Source organism: Pogona vitticeps, chromosome 4 (assembly GCF_051106095.1).
Source record: "Pogona vitticeps strain Pit_001003342236 chromosome 4, PviZW2.1, whole genome shotgun sequence".
Classification (NCBI taxonomy): Eukaryota; Metazoa; Chordata; class Lepidosauria; order Squamata; family Agamidae; genus Pogona; species Pogona vitticeps.
Window position 1 is genome coordinate 181856 of NC_135786.1, and position 19811 is coordinate 201666.

At 60.3% G+C, this 19811-nt stretch overlaps 1 protein-coding gene across 1 annotated transcript; it reads left to right on the forward strand.

Moving 5' to 3' along the window:
• Positions 1-3057: 3057 nt before the first annotated feature.
• On the forward strand, positions 3058-13691 carry LOC110086246 (protein-glutamine gamma-glutamyltransferase E). The gene is made up of 12 exons (XM_072996527.2): positions 3058-3281; positions 3946-4188; positions 5371-5489; positions 6014-6142; positions 6316-6496; positions 6617-6752; positions 8982-9085; positions 9171-9413; positions 10548-10865; positions 11724-11881; positions 12884-13008; positions 13466-13691. Exons 1-12 carry the CDS (start codon positions 3194-3196, stop codon positions 13626-13628), a joined length of 2007 nt encoding a protein of 668 aa, XP_072852628.2. The 5' UTR covers positions 3058-3193; the 3' UTR covers positions 13629-13691.
• Positions 13692-19811: the final 6120 nt, after the last annotated feature.

Sequence of the window (19811 nt, forward strand, 5' to 3'; positions counted from 1 at the left end):
CCGGAAGACCCCACCCTGGGGGGGGGCAGGAAGAGGCCTCAGATTCCTGGAGGCCCCCAGCGCAGTGGATGGCCATGCATCAGCTCAGGCAAACCACCACCACCCCAATCACTTGGGTTCGAGCCTTGCAGAAAGGTGATGGGGGGGCCTCCCCCCCCCTGGAAGCGGGTGCTGCTGAGCTTCCAGATGGTGAAAGCCTGGAACCTATTCAGGGCCCATGCTGGCCAGTGGCCACCGAAGCATCAGGAGGAACAAACTGCCCACAGGAAATGGTCCTCCAGGGGGCTGCAGCGGGGCCCCTGTTTTTAGCTACATTCCTTGAAATCAGCTGAGGAGGAGGAGGAGGAGGAGACGGCTGCTGTCCAGGGTGCTAACTCTAAACCCTGGCAAGGAAAAAGTGGCAGAGGGGGGTGCCAGGCATTGCACAAGGGGCAGGCAGGAGCCAGACTGGGGTAATGATCCAAGTGCCAACCCTGTCCAGGCCTCCCGCCTTCAGCTTTCTAGAGTCTCCCTGTCTTGGCTTAAGGACAGAAAGGAATGGGTGAGCAGGCGGGCGGGTGGGTGGCACCCTGGAGGCCTGGGTGGCCCCTGCGCCTGGAGCATCAGCTCAGCCTCCCTTCTTCACCTGGCCCTGAAGGCCCTCACTGCAAGCCACAAAAGGGGAGAGGCAGGCGCTCTGAGCCTGTGTGGGAAGGGCAGAGAGCAAATGGGAGGCAGGTGCCCCGAGGTCAACGGGGCATCCCAGATGCTGGGCATACCAGTCTGCAAGTGGAAGAGGGGGAAAAATGATGGCATTCATGCAGGGAACCCCTTTTTCCTGCTGCATCATCCTCTCCAGGCATTTCCTCACCTTGGGAGGTGACAGTTTTCCTTGGAATTCCACGGAGGAAGTCCTGCTTGGCCTCCTCATGCAAGAGAATGCACTTCCTCCGAGTAAACACAGGTGGCTTCTTGGCCTCCCACAGCTGCCCCTCCCATGGAACAGGAAAATCAGAGTTGCACTGCCACCGATTATAGGGACTGGCTAATTGCCTTTGGGTGGTTTTATAGGGCTCAGGGGTGACGTGCCTCACTTTGCACCCAGTTCAGCGGAAAGCAGGAGAGCGCCAAGGAACATGCAATAGGAGACCTGGGACTGAGCTGAAGAGGAGCAAACCCAGCCATGGCAGGTGCGTCGGGGGTGGGCACGGGTGGCTCCCTCTGCCCCCTCTTGCCTCTCTGGCCCTCTGGCATCCCGGCTGCCATCCCTTGGTGGGCATCTTTGGGAGCAGGGAGGGGGTATCTTTCCAGGAGAGCTTCAAGCCATTCAGCACCCCTTTGCTCTTTCTGCTTTGGGGAGGACAGGAAACCCTGGGAAGGATGATGGGTTGAAGGAAGGAAGGAAGGAAGTGCCTGGAAAGGGAGAAAGGTTTGCTGCCCAGGCAGCCAACAGGGTGGTCATGAGACTGCCCACCACCCACCGGCTTGCAAAGTGTCTCCCCAGGCCTTCCAGAAAGGGATGGAGGGTGGCTTTCTACCCTGTTTCCCCCAAAATAAGACAGGGTCTTATATTAATTTTTGCTCCAAAAATGCATTAGGGCTTATTTTCAGGGAATGTTTAATTTTTTTCATGTACAACCATCTACATTTATTCAAATACAGTCATGTCACCTTATTCTTGTTGCTGCACAGTGGTGGAGGGTGGGGTTTCACTGAACTGGGGCTTATTTTTGGGGTAGGGCTTATATTACAAGCATCCTGAAAAATCATACTAGGGCTTATGTTCAGGTTAGGTCTTATTTTCAGGGAAACAGGGTAGGTGCTAGCACAAAAAGCATGCCCCGGCCCTTACCCTTTCTAGGGAGTCTCCCTGCCAGAAGCTTATCCCTTGGGGAGCAGGTGGGCCACGTCAGGGCAGTCAGTTGGTGCCAGCAGATCTGGGCCCACCGCATGTGTGCCAAATGACCAAGCCTTTCTCAGGAAGTTACACACACACACACCAGTCCTGGAAGGGGACCGATGCAGTCCTTTCCCCAAAGCTCTTGGTGCCTGGAAGAGCCTTTCTTCCTACTGTGCCTTTAAATCCCTTCCCACTTAACACACTCAGAAGCTCCCCTTAAGAAGGCAGTATGTGGGAGCCCTCCAGGCCTCGGCTGCAATGCGGGCAGGCGGGGGGGGGGTGCTGCTGCTGCGGGTCACAGGGACCCAGTGGGGCAGCTGGTCCTACGAGTGAGGTTGGTGAGTGGCGCTAGCACAGCAGAACCATTTCTCTGCCTGGCCCAATCCGCCTTTGATCTTTCCCTACTCAGCCCCACCCCATCATCGCAAATCATCCTGCCACCTTCCTCGCACCTGCCGAGGCCAAGGGGGAGGGCAGGTCCTTCCTCCCTTCCTTCCAGAGAGCGAGAGCTGTCAGTGCCACCCATCCTAAGAAAGCGTCCAGGCCCTTTCCATCTCTTGCACCTTGGGATCTATTTTCTCTCTTTCTTTCTTTCTTTTCTTTTCTTTTTGTCCAACGAGAGAAATTGTGAGAGGGAAACGTGGGGTGTTTGTGGGTGGGTGGGTTCTGTCCATTTTGGTGGGGCAGGGGGCTGGCAGAGGAGGGCCGTATGGAACAGAGTCCTCCTGGGTCCATCTAGGAGGAAAGCCTCTTGCCCCGGGAGCAGGGTGCCTTCGGGGGGGGGCTCACCCGTCTGTCCATCCTTCCTGGGCAACCACGGCCGGCGGGGGCTCCTGATGGGGAAAGGGGGCCTGTTGGGGGTTCTGCTTTCTCTTTCGTTGCCTTGTTTCTCTTGCAGTGTCCTGAGCTTTGTGATGCTGTTTTCCTTCAGCGTTGCAACTTGCTCTGTAAAAAAGCAAGAGACACCTAGAAGCAGGTCGAGGACGGTAAACGGAGCCCCTTGGAAACGCCGCCTGTCACAAACCGCGGGCCAGCCTCCCAGGGCTTGGCGGCCTGTTCCCCCCCCCCCCGGCTGCCCAAGAAGGATCCCTCCGTTCACGGGGGGGGGGGATGCAGGAGACACGCCCTGGGCTGGAGGAGGGGGAGGGGAAGGGGTCCCAGGTGAGACGGCTCTGAGCCAGGCGGCTCCTCTCACCTCCGCCTATTGCCTGGCATTGCTATTTCATAGATTTGACCCCGACACACATCAACTGGCAGGTCCCCACCAACTCGCGGGAGCACCACACCGGCTGCTTTGCCAGCTCGGAGGCGGTGATGCGCCGCGGGCAGCCGATCACCTTCTCCGTGTACTTCAACAAAGCGGTGGGAGCCGGGGAGAGCTTGGCTTTTGTAGCAGAGACAGGTACGGGGGCGGGGGGGTTTCTCCTTGGTCTTCCTTGCAGAAGAGGGAGGGGGCGGGGGTGTAAGGGGTTTGGTCCTTTGGCAGCGCAGACCTCTGGAGACTCGACCCCTCGGCCGGCCGGCCGGATCTTCAGGGCAAGCCGTGGCTGCGGGAGAGCCGGGGCTGAAGCAGCTTTTCTGCGCGCTTCTGTCCTCAGGCTCTGCAGAGAGACGGGGCTGCCCGCCTGGGACCTCCTCCTCCTTGTGTGCCCTGCTCCTGGGATGATGCCTCGGCTCGCCTTTCATCCCCCTCCCCCCCCCCCATTCTTGGGTCTGATGTGTGGGTGTGGGCAGGGCAGGGCAGGGCAGGGCTTGAGCCAGGCTGGCTGGAAATTGCCCCACTCCAAAGCTCCCCCCCCCAGTTGCTGCCCAAGTCTCTCCTGCGGTCACGGCAGCCACCGAAGAGCCCGGTGCAGCGCCTGAGGCCACAGGCCAGCATCCGCTCTGCCGGGGGACCCACTAGGCGTTCCAGACGGACCGGCGCTTCCCTGGACTGACCGTCTTGGGGGCAGCAGAGCCGGAGCCCGCCCTCGACAAAGGCTCCTCCTCCCGGCCGAGCAGCCCCGGCTCCCTGCCTCCTTCCCCGTTCGCCCCCCCCCCCGGCTCACCGCCTCTCCTGTCGACAGGGAAAGCTCCTTCCGAGTCCCACTACACCCGGGCCGTCTTCGCCGTCTCCGGCGCCCTGGTCGCAGGCAGCTGGAGCGCTGTGGAAGTCTCCCGGGAGGCCAACTGCGTCAACTTCTCCATCCTCAGCCCCCCGACGGCTCCCATCGGGCGCTACAAGCTCAGCCTGCGGGTGGCCTGCGGGGACAAGGTGTATGCCCACCTCCTGGGACAGTTCATCCTGCTCTTCAACCCTTGGTGCTCAGGTGAGATCCGCCGGGACCGGCCGCCTCCCTCTCCTACCCGCGCCCCCCCCCCGGGCACCCTGAAAGGGCTTCTCTGGACAGAGAGGTGGGCCGCATCCAGCCCTGCCCTCGGAACCCCACCCAAGTTCCTCCCTGCGCGGTGGGCTATTGAGAAGGAGGGGCTGGAAGAGAAGTCAGCGCAAAACGCGGGGGGGGGGGAGAGAAGGCACAGAGAAGCCTCCCACCCGTGGTACTTGGATAGACACCAAAGGGCTGCCATAACATGGCAACAACAACAACAACAACAACAACAACAAACCCTCCAAAAAAAGAAGATGTGCCTCTTGTGTTCCAGGCAGCAGCAGAGGCAGAAGAGGGGGCCTGCAGGCGACTCCTCCCACGGCCAGCTGCTGCGATCAGGCAGCAACAGAGAAAAAGAAATGGGAGCGGGATGGGCGTCTCCTCCTTCCATGGGTGCTCTCAGCCTCCTTATATCTGACCTTCTCAAACAGGCAGGACAGGATGCGGCCCCTTGGGCCCAGTGTTCTAGACTCTGCTCAGGTGCAAAACTGACTGTGCACCCTGCTGAGTGTGGCCAACTGCAGGGGGGAGCAAGGCAGAATGAAGGGCCTCCCCCACCCTGCCCCGCATGCCAGTCCCCGGGCTACCCCTTGTCTCCAGCAGAGGCTCACCGGTGGCGCCTCCATAAGGACCCACTTGTCGCTCTGAGACTTATATTTGCAGAGGTACCTTTGCCCAGGACCTGTTCAAATGCTGCCCATCCAATCAGACAAATGCTTCTGTCTGAAATCCACATTCGCCTGCTGTGTTCTAAGTGCAAGCACACTGAAGTAGCAATTATCTTGGTGTAACTTTAAATAAACGAGTGCTAGGTGGATGGGCGCCTGCAGCGCCGGTGGACTGACCCTGCAGAGTCGGGCTTCCCCCAAAGCGGAGCGGCGGTGGTGATGGTGGCGGTGGCGGCAGCAGTACTGGCGCCCGCGAAGGGCATTGGAGGCCCTCTTCTCTGAGCTGGCAGGCAGCTCTTGGAGACGGTCCTTTGCGCCCAGGCCAGCAGAGGGACCAGGGCCGACTGGTGCCGGTGGCTGGTGCAGACAGCCTGGCTGGGCTCCTCCTCCCTGCCTGTACGGCTGCCCAGGGCCCAACCCTCCTTTTCCAAAGCCATTGCTTTCTCTCCACCAGGGGATCCTGTCCACATGGCCAATGAGGCGGAAAGACAGGAGTACGTTCTGAACGAAAACGGAATGATGTTTGCGGGGAATGCCAACTACATCGAGGCGCGAGGGTGGTACCTTGGCCAGGTCAGCCTTTCCTCCTTGCCTTTGCACCGGTCCTATTGACAGCCTTTACTGCTGGGGAGAGCCAGCCTCTTTAAGCAGAGCCCCAGGGCAGAAAGGGCTGCCAGGGGACTACCGAGCACGGCTGTGCTTGCGCAAGGCAGCTGGCACATGGGAGGGCAGCTCTTGTCCAGCCTGTCTTTTGCAGGACTAGCTCAGGGCAGGGGGAGGATGGGTGGGCTATAATGGAGGAGGTGACTGGCCTCCCAAAGGTGGCAGCAGCGCAAACGGGGGCAGCAGAGGAGTGACGGACAGACGCCCCAGTTGTGCCGAGTACGAAGTCCTGGAGGCAGGCCCAGGAGGGCTTCGGACCCGGCCATCCTCAAGGACCCGGAGGTCCCAGGGGCCAGCCCTTCCTGTGCCATTGCGCGGGGGCACCCCTTCCGCCTGGCTTCGGGAAGCAGCGGGATGCCTGGCCGGGCGGCTGGGGGGTGGGTGGTTTCTTCTGCCTGATCTCACTTAGCAAAGGTGCCCTTTTCTCGTTCCAGTTCCAACAGGGCATCCTCAACCTCTGCCTTATGCTTCTGGACCTGAGCCTCTACCATCGCCAGGACCCGACCGGAGACGCGTCCCGCAGAAGTGACCCCAGATACGTGGGCAGAGTGATCAGCTCGATGGTAAGGCCAAACCCCCTGGACTGCTTCACCCCCCCAGGTAGTGGGCATGGCAAGGCGCCAAGACAGCCTGACGAGGGAAGACGAACCCAAGACACACACACACACACACACACACACACACACACACATACACACACTTCCTCCGCTCAGTTGATGCTCCTCTCCAATTTTAGGTCAATGGCAATGACAACGACAACGGGGTGCTGGAGGGCAAGTGGAGCGAGTCCTTTGCTCACCACGAGAACCCTTCCAGGTGGAACGGGAGCACGGACATCCTCAGGATATGGGCCCAGGGCAACTACCGGCCGGTCCAGTATGGCCAGTGCTGGGTCTTTGCCGGAGTGGCAGGCACAGGTGAGTGTGGCGCGGGAGCGAAAGGGGAGGCCTCGCCGAGCCCAGCCTGACCCTAGGAAGGAGGGGGCGGCCAAGGCGCCACGTGGCCCTCAGTGCCTCCCTCTCCCCCCCCTCTTTTAGTGCTGAGGTGCCTGGGGATCCCGACTCGCTTGGTGACCAACTTCAATTCGGCCCATGACGCCGACCACAACCTGAGCATCGACAAGTACTACGATCCCTCTGGGAAAAGCCTCAAGATGGGGCAGGATTCTGTCTGGTAAATGGCCTCCTGGGCTTCTCTGGAGAGACTCTTAGGGGTGGAGGGGGGGGGGAAGAAGAGGGCTTGCTGGGAACCGAGCAAGCTCTTCAGGGCTTTCTCCCACAGACCCACTCCAGGGAAGGTGCGAAGGCACCCCACAATGAACGGCTCTGGGAGGGCGAGCCCCTGCCCTTCCCCAGAGGCCACGGGGGACCAGCGGGTGGCTTCCCCGAAGCCAGTGGGTGCGGCACCTCTTGTGCCTTTGGCTCGAAGGGGACCCACCTTTCTTGCCAACTCCACAGGCTTGCTCCTGGAGAGGGAAGCCATGTGGAAGAGCCCCAGAGGCCGCTCGGCCTCCTTTTGGCTTGCTGTTCAGGTCAAAGGAGCCACGGAGCCCTCCCCGAGGATCCGGCAGGCTCTGCCCCCAGCCCCTCCATGTCCCCCTTTCCCTTCCCACCCACCCTGGTGGAGGGGCATATTTGGGGATGGCTGTGGGTGGCCAGGAGAAGCGCCAACTGCTTGGGAAAGGTGGGAGAGGCGGCCATAACGCGCCATCGCCTGCTTGGAGCCGAGTGGCTGGAGGCAAAAGGCTCGGGCCTGCCTGCCCGAGATCCTTCTCCTGCCCAACTCTGAGAGGGCAAGGAGCAGTCGCCTCAGTTGCACCAAGCCAACGGAGGGGTCGGTCCAGAGGGAGGCCTTTCCACACCTACAGTTCTGTGGATACGTGGGATAATAATACCACCTCATTGTTAAAAAGAGATAGCAAAAAATAAGTTGCAAATCATAGCTACGAATGAAACACCACAGCGCAAGACCTGAGGCCGGGCGGTGCCGAGGATGCTGCCTTTGCTTGGTGCGCGTGGCTGCAATTTCCAGCCCCACAGATTTTTCCTGGGACCTGATTCATTTTATTTCACTCTGCAGTCCAGCTTTGTGTTGCTTTGTGGCATTGCTTTGTGCTGTGCTGTCAAGTTGCTTCTCATTTATCGCTCCCTTATGAATTAAAGACTCCAAAGCTCATGTTGTTACCTGCCCTGCTCAGGTTTTGCAAACTAGGAAGTCAATCCATCTCATGTTGTGTCTTCCTCTTTTCCTGCTGCCTTTGGCTTTTCCCAATGTCATTGCCGTTTTTGCGTGAGACTCTGTCAAAAATACATAGTTTCAGCTTAGAACTGTGATGGTTAGCAATTTTAAAAAAGTTTTGTATAGCTTTATTTTCATTCTAATAATGTGCGTGGGTGAGAGAGAGAGAGAGAAAAAAAAAAAGAGACCGCATGTGTGTGTGTGTGTGTGTGAGTGAGAGAGTACTCTCTGCCTGGTCTGGGTGCCTCCATACCCAAGGCTGTTCTACCCGGGTTGTCCCTGGCGCCACGGCTGCTTCCTTCTGCTGTGCTTGCCATGGGCCTGAGCTTTGCGCTGAGCCTCCCCTCGGCCTCCCCGCCTGCCCTGTGGCCAAGCCTCCCGGCTGCTTTCCAGAGCAGAAGCAGGAAGGAGGATGTGTGGCTGGTGGGGGAGAAGGCCAGGCCTGTGAGCTGGCAGGTGTGGAGCCCCCCCACCCTCTGTGGGCCTCTTGCAGAGGGAAGGGGGGGAGTGGGAAAGTGCCCTCCTGCCCACCTGAGTTGTTTCACTGGGCTGAATATATGCCCCTCCTTTCCCCCCCCCTCTGTGTGTGTGTGTGGGGGGGGACACACACAGACCAGCATTTCCTCGCCGCACTGGCTCAGGGACCCTCAGCATTCCCCATAAAGAAGTCCTAGGGGCCAAGGTGACTCTGGCAGCCCCCTCCTTTCCCACAAAAGCAGGTGGCCGATGGCCGCCGGCGAATGGTTGGGGCAAGGAAGACGCCCCGTGGGCCCTGCCCACACCAATTCCTTGCCTGCCAACCAAGACAGACTGTGCGGTGCCAGGCCTGGAAGGGGCTGGCGAACGGTCCTAAAGGCAGGAGGGCTTCCCAGTCCTCCTCTCCCCGACGCCCTGCCGTGCTTTCGGTGAGGCAGGGTCATTGTCCGTGAAAGAGGCTTTTTTTAAAAAAAAGACCCCCAAGTTGAAAAAGCCCAGCCTGGGTGCCTGGCACTGCCGCCATCGCTTGCACACCAGGGGCAAAGGGAGACGACAACAGCCGTCCCCTGGGGAACCCGGTGGCCCTCTCATCCCCAATCCGGGCCCACCTGCCCTTCTGAGCAGAAGGAAGACCCAGCCAGCCTCTCCCTCCCTTGTGCGCCACGCCTGTCCTTTCGCCCCCTCCAGGGATTACCATGTCTGGAACGAATGCTGGTTTGTCCGGAGGGACCTGGGGACAGGCTACAGCGGGTGGCAGGTGATTGATTCGACCCCACAGGAGCGGAGCCAAGGTAAGGCGGTGTTCTGCTCCTCTGCCAGAAGGGCTCCCCTGCCGCCCAGTGCCACAGCCATGGTCGCATCCTGCTCTCCTTCCAGGGATCTACCAATGTGGGCCAGCCTCGGTCGTGGCCATCAAGCAAGGAGACGTCAGGATGAACTACGACAGCGGCTTCATCTATTCGGAGGTGAATGCCGACATCTGCCGCTGGGTCTGCTACAGCAACGGGAAACGGGAGAGGGTTTATTGCGACACGGCCTCCATTGGCAGGAACATCAGCACCAAAGCCGTGGGCAGCAACCACCGCGTGGACATCACCAACAACTACAAGTTCCCTGAAGGTAAGCTGCTGCTGCTGCTGGTGATGGTGGTGGTGGTCCCAGAGGAGTCTCTTTGCTGGTTCCCCTTGGCTCTGCCCAGTGGGATTCCTTGTGAGGGGCTCACAAGGTAGCCTCACTGGCAGCCCCGTCTCTGGCTGCTCCTGAGCTGTGTGTGCTGCCCCCCCCCACCACCACAGCCCCAACCCAGCAGGGAGGGAGCGCATCCTTGAAAGGCCTGCCTTTGCCCGCTCGCTCGCTCGAGGGCGGCTTCCTTTCGGCTTCTCCCTGCACACCCAGGCACGTCCTTGGGCAGCCTTGGGATAATTTCCACTGGGCTCCTGCCGGGTGGAAGGCTTTGGAATGCTGCACGGGCGCATTCCCTGTTCATGAGGAAGCGGCAGGAGCTGGCTGCCTTCCCAGGTCCAAACCTGGAATTTTCCAAGCATTCCGGAGGCTTCTGTCAGGCAACAGGCCTTTCTCCTCCAAGGGACACCCCAGAGCACCCCCTCCCTCCCCCTCCCCCCTCCCCCCAGCTTCTCCCGAGGCACCAGGACACAAACACACACCGGCTGCAACCTGGAGGCGTCGGCTCAGCTCGGCTCGGCTCGGCTCGGCTGAGGGCCGTGCTGCTGCTCTCGGGGTGGATGTGCAGTTGGGAAGGGGAGGGGAGGGGTGGGGGGAGAGCAGATTGTGAGCACAACTGGGCATGGCCTCTCCACTCCCCACATACCCCACAGCGACGATGGGGGTGACGGAGACCGGGAGGAGAGATGGGCTCCCTCCGTCCCTCCTAGGGAGAGGCGAAGCTCCCCGGCCAGGACAAAAGGGCTCAGCCGGGAGCCCCACCTGCGCAAGAGCAGAGAGGCTGGGAAACAGCCGCTGGCCGGGTTGCCATTTCTGGGAGCGCAGGAGGAAGGTGAAAGGCTGTGCCTTCCGAAGAGCCGCAGATTTCTTTCCATCTCCTCTCTCGTGGATCAACATCCACCTGCAACACAAGCAGGACAGATAACAGGACTGTGTTCAAAAAAGTGGGTTTTGATCCACAAAGGCTTGCCTTGTCAAGTCTTTAAAGGGTCCCAGTCTTTTGGCTTTTTCCTTTTCTTTTCCACCATGTTTTGCCCAAACACTGATGTTATTGTGGTTCTTTCCACGCAGGCTCTGCTGAGGAACGAAACGTCTACAGGAAAGCCTGTGCTGAGATGTCCGGATCTCGTGGTGCCCCAAGACGTGCAAGCACTCTGGATGCGGCCGCATCGGATCTGGTGACTCATCCAGAACTCTTTGGGAAGTTCAAGCTGGTCCAGCCGCCGGTGTTTGGCAAAGATGTTCACCTGATCCTCTCTCTGGCCAACCTGGCCACAGCACCAAAGACGGTCACGGTGAACCTCAGCGTGTCGACCGTCTTGTACACACGCAGGGCTGTCCAGGAGATCCTGAAGGAATCCACCACCGTCCAGCTGGGATCCAAAGAAGGTAGCCCACCCTCACGTTTCCCCGCTGGGAGGCACTGCCAGGGGAAAGGGGTGGGGCCATAGGGGGTCTTTTACCCACCTGCCCAACCAGTTTCCAGAGCCGCTTACGCTCTCCATGCACATGCCTGCCACGGCCCATTTTGCAAGACAGACGCACCCGCCCCATTGCCCCCTTCTCCCACCCCCTGGTGTGAGGGTCATCTGCTGATCCACCTCTCCTTTGCAGCCTGGGGTGACGGTGCGCCTAGCATGGCCGTGGGCCCGCCTTGCCCCTGGAAGCCAAGCCAGCGGAGGGGACAGAGTAGCACAGCAGGGGCCCAGCCTGGCACTCCAGCAAAACAGGAGGGTTAGGGTTACGGCCAGAGGGACCACCAAGGCAGAGCCAGCACCACCACCCCCCGTCCCGGCCAGGATGCTGTGGCCCCGCAGCCGCCCAGGGCAGGCCAGCTCTCTCTCTCTCTCTCTCTCCCGCCAGCCCAGCAACCAGCTGTCCTGGGGGCTCCTCACACTCTGTGGAAAGTCTGCTCAAAAGGGATGATGGTGATGAGGAGGATCTTCCTGCCAGGCCTGTCCTGCTGCATGGAAACAGCTGTTGAGGGAAAGGGAAGCCCTTTCTGCTCCCTCCTCACTGCCACGGCCGCCCCCCCACCTTTCTACTGTGTTGCCCTGAGGGAGGGGGGAGTCTTGCTGAGCTGAGCTGGCAAAGCAAGGAGGGGTGCGCACGTGGCTTCTCTTGGGCTTGCTGTCGAGGGAGAATGCCTGGACGTTGCCCGGGGAGGGCAGGAGAGGAGGAGAGTGCGGCTGGCAGAGGGCCCTGACCCGAAACACCCCCCCCCCCGCTCCCCGCTCTGACTTACAGAGAAGGAGATTCCGCTTCGGATCACTTACGGCCACTACAAAGCATCCTTGACAGACGAGAAGAAGCTCCTGGTCACGGCCTTGTGTGACGTCCAGGCGGGAGAAAAGCTGCTGGTGGAGAAGGCCCTCACCCTGCAGAGCCCCAGCATCACCATCACGGTAACGTCCTCCTTCTGCCACCCCCACCCCGACTGGGCAGGAAGCCCCTGCAGCCGGAGGGGGGGGGTTGCTGCTGACACCTGGCTCTCCCCCCCCCCGTCCATGTGGTGGTGGTGGTGGTGGTGGGCAAAGGGGTCCCAACCCTCCCTGCCCCAGCTGGCCTGTGTCCCCGGGTCTCTCCCCTGCCCCCCCCCACCAGAGGGGTCTCTCAGCCTCTGCCAGGCCTTGTGGCACACGGGGTGGCCCCTTTCGGCCCCCAAGAAGCCCAGCTAAAGGGACGCTGTGGGTTCCGTGTACCTGTGGTCTCTCACCGCCCCCCCTCCCTCCCTCCCCTCCACGACCGGCAGGAGTAGCCGCAGTGGGAAGCCTCAGAAGCTCACCTTGAAGGCAGCCAGGCCCAAGGGCCGTTGTGCCCTCCACCCCTCCCCCAAAAAAAGTTCAGATGAGGCAGCCCCCCCTCCCCCGTGCGGATGCCCTCCCTCTTCTTCAGGGAGGCCGGGAGGCCATCCTCCGCTGGGGGGTCTGATGGGGAATCCAGTGTGGTGGCGGGGGTCACATATCTGAAACCTTCCCTGGGACCTCCTTCTGAGGAGACGTGGATGGGCTTGCCCTGTTAGCCTCACTTACAGTGATGTAAGGGGGGGGGGGAGGTCACGGCTGGTTTGGTCTTCCTAAGAGCGCGGACTGAGAGGGCGGACACAGTGCTGTGGGACTGAGAAGAACCCCAGTCCGCCAGAAGGATGCATTCCTCCCAACACACACACACACACACACACACACACACACACACACACACACACACACACACACACACACACACACGCTTAAAAATGTCTGGCGCTGCCAGCTCTGTTGCCCTGCTCTTGATTTGGCTGCCCTCGAGAAACAGCGTAGCCCCCCCCGCCACCCCTCTCCCCTCTGTATTAGTGCTGTTGTTGGGGGCAGGGGCGGGGGGGGGGCAGAGGTGGAGAGCTGAAAGGTTGGTTCCTTTCCTGACTGCAGCTCCCCCCGAATCTTGTGGCCAACCGACTGGCCACGGCGGAGATCTCGTACGCCAACCCGCTCCCGGAGCCCGTGGACGACTGTGCGCTCTTGGTGACGCTGATGGGCCAAGGTGTCAAAATCAAGTGAGTGGGGCCGCGGAGGAGGGGGGCGGTAGGGGGTTTTGACTGGGGGGGGCGGAAGAGGGAGGGGAGCACCTTCTGATGGAGAGAGCAGAGACACCCCCCCGAAGCCGGGAGTTGGGTCCGTGGAGCATTGACAGCTCCCCCCAGCCTCGCAACATCCTTTGGCGACCCGGGGAGGCTCTCTCTCTCCCTCTTCAGAAGGCAAGGAAGGTGTGTGGGAGGGAGGAGGAGCCCCCTTTTCATCAGCCACATCCGGGAGGGAGAGGAGGGATCGGGGCCCGGGCTTGGCCGCAGGGGGGCGGGCGGCAGGGGAGACCTTCAGCCCCGCGGCTTCTCTCCGAGACGCGCGTGGCTGTTCCTCCGGGGCTTCCCCGGCGGCCGGACCCGCTCCGCCAGCTCACCCTCCCCTCCTCTCTCCCTCTCCCCCCCCCATCCAACCCGCTTTCCCCGCAAACAGCGTGGCTGGACTGGCGCCTGGGGAGCAGTCCAAGATCTACTTTGAGTTCACTCCGTGCAGCGCTGGCACCATGCAGCTCCACGTGGACTTCTCCTGCAACAAGTTCCAGCACGTGAAGAGTTTTGTGGTGATGAACGTGGCCCCGGAGTCCGACGCCCCTTGATCCCGCCTGGTCCAGTCCTGCCCGGCCCGGCCCCCCCATTAAACGTGTTCCCCCCAGCACAAAGCGCATGGCTCCGTGATGTGCCTTCGCCTGCCGTCTTCCTGGGCTTGTCTTGGGGGGGGGGAGTGTGGTGCTGGGGCAGACACGAGGCAGGGTGAGGTGTGCTCCTCTGCAGTTTTGGGAATCCTGCGCCCATCAGAGTCATGACCTCTGGCCTTCTGGCCTGGGCATTCTCCAGCTCCAGGATGAAACCGCTCTCCCAGTAGGTCACTCCTCAGGCAGCCCTCCGCCCTCCCGGACACGGCGGGACTGTGCAAGGCGCACCACGGCCCAGGGCAGGCCTGCCCCCCCCGAAGAATTTACACTGCCCAGCGTGCAGCCCCCAGGGGCCTTCATCCTGAGCCAGGACCCGGGGGGGGGGATCTGCCTTCAACCCCAAAGCTGCCCAGTCCCTCCCCCCTCGGGAGGGGGGATGAAGCCCCGCCTGAGAAGCGTCTGGCCAGCCTGGACCTCCACAGACACACCCTCTGGGTCTGGGAGGGGGCCCAGTCACAGCCTGGCCCTTCTCGCCCATTTTTTCCCAGTGCTTGTTTTGTGCCCAGCCTGCCAATGGCTGTAAAAAAAAAGCCTAACTAACACTAATTGATACCAGCGGGTGGGGAAATGATGCGAGGAAAGGTACGTGGTGCTCAGCCTGCCTGCCTGGCTTGAGTGGAGCTCAAGCTGCCTGGAGCCCATGTGGTGTGCCCCCCCTGCTGGGTGGTGTGCCCCCCCACCTGAAGCCCACCCCCTTGGGACAAAGAGAAGGGGGCTCAGAGGGATTCTCTTCCCAGGCCTGCCCAGCCAGGATGGGGCGAGGCCTCTCCGTGCTCTTGGAGGAAGAAGAAGAAGAAGAAGAAGAAGAAGAAGAAGAAGAAGAAGAAGAAGAAGAAGAAGAAGAAGAAGAAGAAGAAGAAGAAGAAGAAGAAGAAGAAGAAGAAGAAGAAGAAGAAGAAGAAGAAGAACTCCTCGCCCCTTTGCAGGCTAAGCAGGCAGCTGCCCCAGTGGTTGTGCTGCCAGGGGAGGGGAGGCCAGCGGGGTCCTCTGTGCAGGGCTAAGGAAGCAAAGCGCCCTGCCTCCATCCCTTTGGAGAGCCACAGCTGCCGGCCAAACGGGAGGACCGAGGGGCCCAGAGGGACCCAGAACTCAGCTCAGGGGAAGGCTGTTTCTGGGGGTCATGGCTACTCACGATCAGCTGGGGGTTGGGCCCTGGTTGGATCATAGGTGGGCACTGCCCCTCCCCTCCCCTTATATATTTATAAATATATAAAGAGAAATCGGGGGCTCCTAGGCAGGCAGGCGCCCCCCCATTCGAGTCCTGCATCCCAGGAGTTCCATCCAGAGAAGTCTCACAACTCCGGGGGGGGGGGGCGAGCAGCACATACACAATGCCCCAAAGTACCTTCATAGGGCAGCATGCAGGTACCAGTGCATGAATTTTGTGGGACACACCCCACGTGTGGCAGACGGGGACAGAATGACCTGCCAGCCTGGCCAGAGCCTGCCGCTGTGGGCGATGGGCCCCACCGCGTTCTTTCTCTCTCTTTAAATGGCAAGCTGGACCGGGCAGCTCTTCAGACAGAGGACTTCTGCTTCCAAAGAGAATCTCGGCCACCCAACCTGTGCAGGAGGAAAGGAGGGGATTTGCTTGCATGCGCACCTGGGAGGCCTGCCAACTTTGGTCTTGGGAAACCTAACGAAGATGCCAAAAGGCGCTTCTTCTCTGTGGGAGGTGGAAAGAGGTGCCCTCAGGACAGCCACCAGCCCTGCATCGGGCCGGGCAAGGGAGGGGACCCTTGGCTGTTGTAACTCTGCCAAGAGGGTAGGTGGGGAGGTCGGAGAGGGGGCGAGGCTGCAGACAGCCTCTCCTCAAACTGACCTGCATTGCTGTGGGGCAAGACGGGGGGCGGGTGAGAAGCACTCCACACAAAGCTCTGAGGGCTGTGGCTCTCCCTGGACCCCCTTGGGCCGTCGTTTGGCAAACCTGGCATAAAGGGCTTCTGAGGCGGCTTCCAAGCTCGTGGGGTGAGGTGGGAGAAGGATCCTTTCAGGGGGAGCGCTGGCACAGCCCCCTACCCCGCCCTGAAGGGCTCCAGCCCAGGGAAAGCCTGGCCCTTATGCCGAAACACTCTTGCGCAGAGGCCACACGGGAGAGGGCCTCCCCCAGGAGGGATTAGGCCCAAGCAGACTCCGCGCCCCCCCCCCCCATCTAGCTTTCAGTCTCCCCTCGTGGTTGACCGGAGGGGCCGATGGGAAGCCCAGGGCAGGGCAAGAGGGGGTGGTGGTGGCAGCACTGCCCTCCCAGGTAGACTGCCTCTGGTGTGGGAGGCGATATGCGGCCATCCTGACCTGCCGGTAGACCCTGGCAGAACCGGGATTGAGTGGCAGAGTCCTTGCCCACACCACCGGGCATGAACAGGGAGCTGCCCCCCAGCTCCCCCGCCCCAGGCAAGAAGGCCCCAGGTGGCAGCCTGCCCCATGGGCCAACGCCCTTGGCTCGGCTGGCCAGGGATGATCCGGTGGCCTGGCAGGCAGACTCTGACCGTTGCTTTTGCCGCCCCCCCAACTCTGAGCCTCGTGGGCTGGGCTGGACGCAGCGCAGCGTCCTGGTCAGCCCTGCTGCACCTCAGCTCTGCATTGCCAGGATGAGGCACGACCTCAGGTGGAAGAGAGCAGCAAGGAGCAGGGGGGCAAGGGGGGGCGTGTGGCGGTTTCAGAAGCGGGGTTTGCCTTGTAGGGCTGCTGAGACCCCTTTCAGTTCACGCCTCCTCAGCCATGAGGACTTACAGCATGTCAAGGAGCCACAGAACTCGCCCCCTGCTCTTTTTTTTTTTTTTTTTGGCCAGGTGTTGAGGAAAGAGAGTCCTTTGTGCCAGACATCAGCCTTTGGCCCATCGCAGTGTCCCCTTCGCACGGCAGCTCTGTCGCCTCAGCCTGAAGCCTCTTGCTGCCTGGGACAGTCTCCCAGGGAGGGTCCTTCCCAGGGTTGGCAGCCTGCCCGCCGGCTTGCCAGCTTTCCTGTCCTCCTCCCGGGGTGGCTGCTGCCATCACAGCCTTGCAAGCAGCACCAGCAACCACAGCCCCGCAGACCGGTGGGCTCTCCAGGTCTTGGGCACCCTCCCTCGGGGCCCGGGCGGGAGCGGGGTGTGTGCGTGCATCTCCTGCTGCAGAGCCACCTGTTGCCAGAGGGTGGTGCTGATCACTCTGGCAAGCTCTGGGCGATCACTTGGGGATCTTTCTCAGGAGGTGCCCCATGTCCTGCCGCCCCCAGTCCTGAGCACCGGCCTCTGAGCTGAGAGCCCACAGGCAGAGGGAAGGGGTGCCCGCCCCGCCCCCTTTGTGGCCAGGGAAGGACGTGGCTCTCCTTCCATAGGTGACTCCAGTCCAAAAGAGTCTGGAGCTGGCCAAGCAGAAGCCTGCACCACCCGAAACACCGGGGGTGTGTGTGTATGTGTTTCCTGCTTCTCCTCCCCAGGGAAGACTGCCCCGGACATGGAGGCGATGGGACGGGAAAGGGCTGTGGGAGAGCCCCACGCAAAGGGGCAACGGAGGTCCAGGGACCGGAGGAAAGCCCTCCTGCCTGCATGGAACAGGCGGCAGAGTCTCGTGGGCTTTTGAGCTTAGGCCAAAGGCCAGCAGAGGGGTGGGTGGGCGGGGCTCCCCTTTACTGGCCTTTGGCAAAAGCACCCTCGTCCAACTCCCGTCCTGCTCAGGGGCTCCTCTCTTGGGTGGCCACTGCACGAATGCGGTTCTGCGGTAAATGGACCACCTCGGGTCTCATTTAGGAATCGCCCGGCATGACAGCCTAGAGGGAGGGGAGGCAAATCTCAAGGGTGTGTGTTTACCAAGGGGAAGGCCAAGGATGTCATGCACAATCCAAATTCCCACAAGAGCGATAGGATGGTGCCGGTTCTGACCCAAAGAAGCTCAGCGCCTCCTGGCACCGAGGTGGTGGCAGCAGCAACGCGCGCAAGTGCTCTCAAGGCCCAGACCTTCTGATGGGACGAGCACCGGCCGGCGGGGAAGGAGACCCCCAGGCTGAAGCCCCGTTAGGGTTGCTGTCCTCAGGTTATGCTGCAACCGCCTTTTGCAGCGCCTTGTATGGCAGCAGCCAAGGCTGGGTGGGGGGGCCGGGGGCTTCTTCCTACACACCTGGTCCCACCGGCATCTCCTGTTGTTACCAGGAGGTCCCGCCTCTCCTTGGATCCAGCAAAGCCCAGCAGGCGGCAGCCGTTCGCTACCATCCCTTACGCTTTGCTCCAAGGGAAGGCCTGGATGGCGCTGGAAGCAGCAAAGAGGTGCCTGGGAGCCTTTCTCTCTCTCCCCCCCCCCCTCTTCGTGGGTGGGTGGGTTTCACTGTGCTGTTCTTCTGCCCCCTTTTCATTCAAAGTGGCACCGTAGCAGCACTCAATGCTCAGTTACACCGTGAAAGGGAATCTACTTCTGGGAAAGATGAAGACCTGCTGTATGGAAAGGCAGGATGGGGCAAACAAGGACCATTGGGGAGCAGCCCAGGAAGACCGGGCCAAAGGGCGCTCTGGCCCAGCCTTTTGTCCCCAGCGGCCGACGGGGTACATGGGAGAAGCCCCTACAGACAGGCTGCGAGCGCAGCACGGAAAGAAGCTTACCGCCTCTGGGACCTTTCAGGGCATGGGCAGTGGCCAGAGCCACACAGCAATCTGAGAACTTGGCCCTTTAGAAAAGCACGATTCCCAGGCTCTGACAGGTCTCCTGGCCTGATTTCCATGAAACTACCCTCAATAATTTAAGATGTGCAGATAGCACCATCTTACTGCCAGAAAGCAGCAAGGACTTGAAACAACTTTTAGCAAAAGTGAAAGAAGAGAGTGCCAAAGAAGGATTGCTGCCGAAAGCTAAGTCCAAAATCATGATTAGAGAAGAACGTCGCAACTTCAAGGTTGGCAGCGAAGAAACTGAAATAGTTAGAGATTTTTGTATGCCTTGGTTCAATCATTAAATCAAATGTAGAGCACTGCCCAGCAATCGGAAGACCAAGAAGACTTGGAAGAGCCGCAAGGAATTAGAAAAGATCATCAAGGGGAGACCAAGACCATCCACAATCTTGCGTTCCCAGTCACTAGGTGTGGGTGTGAAAGCTGGACAGTTTAGAAAGCTGACCGGAGTTGGCGGGGGAGAGAACTGATTCATTGGGAATGTGGGGCTGGAGGAGACCTTTGTGGATATCCTGGACTGCCCGAAAGACAAACAAGTGGGTCCAGGATCAGATATCTCTGGAGGGGAAAAAAAGTTGAAACTGAGGCTGTCCTACTTTGAGCACAACGTGAGAAGTCTGGATTCTCTGGAAAAGACCCTCATGCTGGGAAAGGCAGAAAGGAACAGGAAAAGAGGAAGGCCAAATAACATGAGATGGACTGACTCCCTAAAATAAAAGCCTCTCGAGTCTACAAGAGCTGAGTGGGGCTTTTGAGGACAGAACGTTTCGGAGATGGCTCCTTCATGGGGTCACCGTGCGTCGGGGGCGACTCGATTGGCACACAGCCACCACGCACCTTCTCCGCTGCTCTAACCATCCAAGCTGAATGGCCCTACATCTTATGGCAGTGAATTCCAGGAAGACCTTCCTTTTCTCTGCCCTCAGTCCTTGACTTTGTTGGGATTTTATTATTTATGAGAGCAGGGAGAACAACTCCTCCGACCACTTGTCCGAGACCAGCCATCTCCTTTGCAGCTCCCTTGTGTTGCTTGTTGCTTCCCTCTCCCCGTAAACAGCGAAAGAGCCCCAGACATTGTGACTCACTCATCATCCTGCTGTAGGGGACTTGCTCCCCTCCCTTGATCACAACTGTACACAATAGCAAGGAGAGGTTTGCACTATGGATTTGTGCAAAAGACCTAGCAAATTAATTTTTTTATTCCTTTCCTAGGGAAAAGCCTTTCTGGTCCAAAAGCCAGCCCTCCCCCAGTCCTTCTCCAAAGGAGGATGAGGCCGTGGGGAGCCTCAGGAAGGCCTGTCCAATGGGGCAGATCCTGGATCCCTTGCCCCTTTTCTAATTTGCCCTTCTAGCAGCAGTGGGTGGGATGCCTGCTCGGCCCCCCTGACGCCTCCTCCCAGGGATGCCTCCCTTGATCAGCCCCCGCCAGCTGGGGGCCCACCAGTGTCTC

Bases quoted from the DNA above. Each gene is read 5' to 3' on its own strand.
- LOC110086246 (XM_072996527.2), top strand. From the start codon at position 3,194: ATGCGCCGCGGGCAGCCGATCACCTTCTCCGTGTACTTCAACAAAGCG. The intron at 6,143-6,315 runs GTAAGGCCAAAC...CTCCAATTTTAG, and splicing joins GCAGAGTGATCAGCTCGATG to GTCAATGGCAATGACAACGA. The intron at 10,866-11,723 runs GTAGCCCACCCT...TCTGACTTACAG, and splicing joins CCAGCTGGGATCCAAAGAAG to AGAAGGAGATTCCGCTTCGG.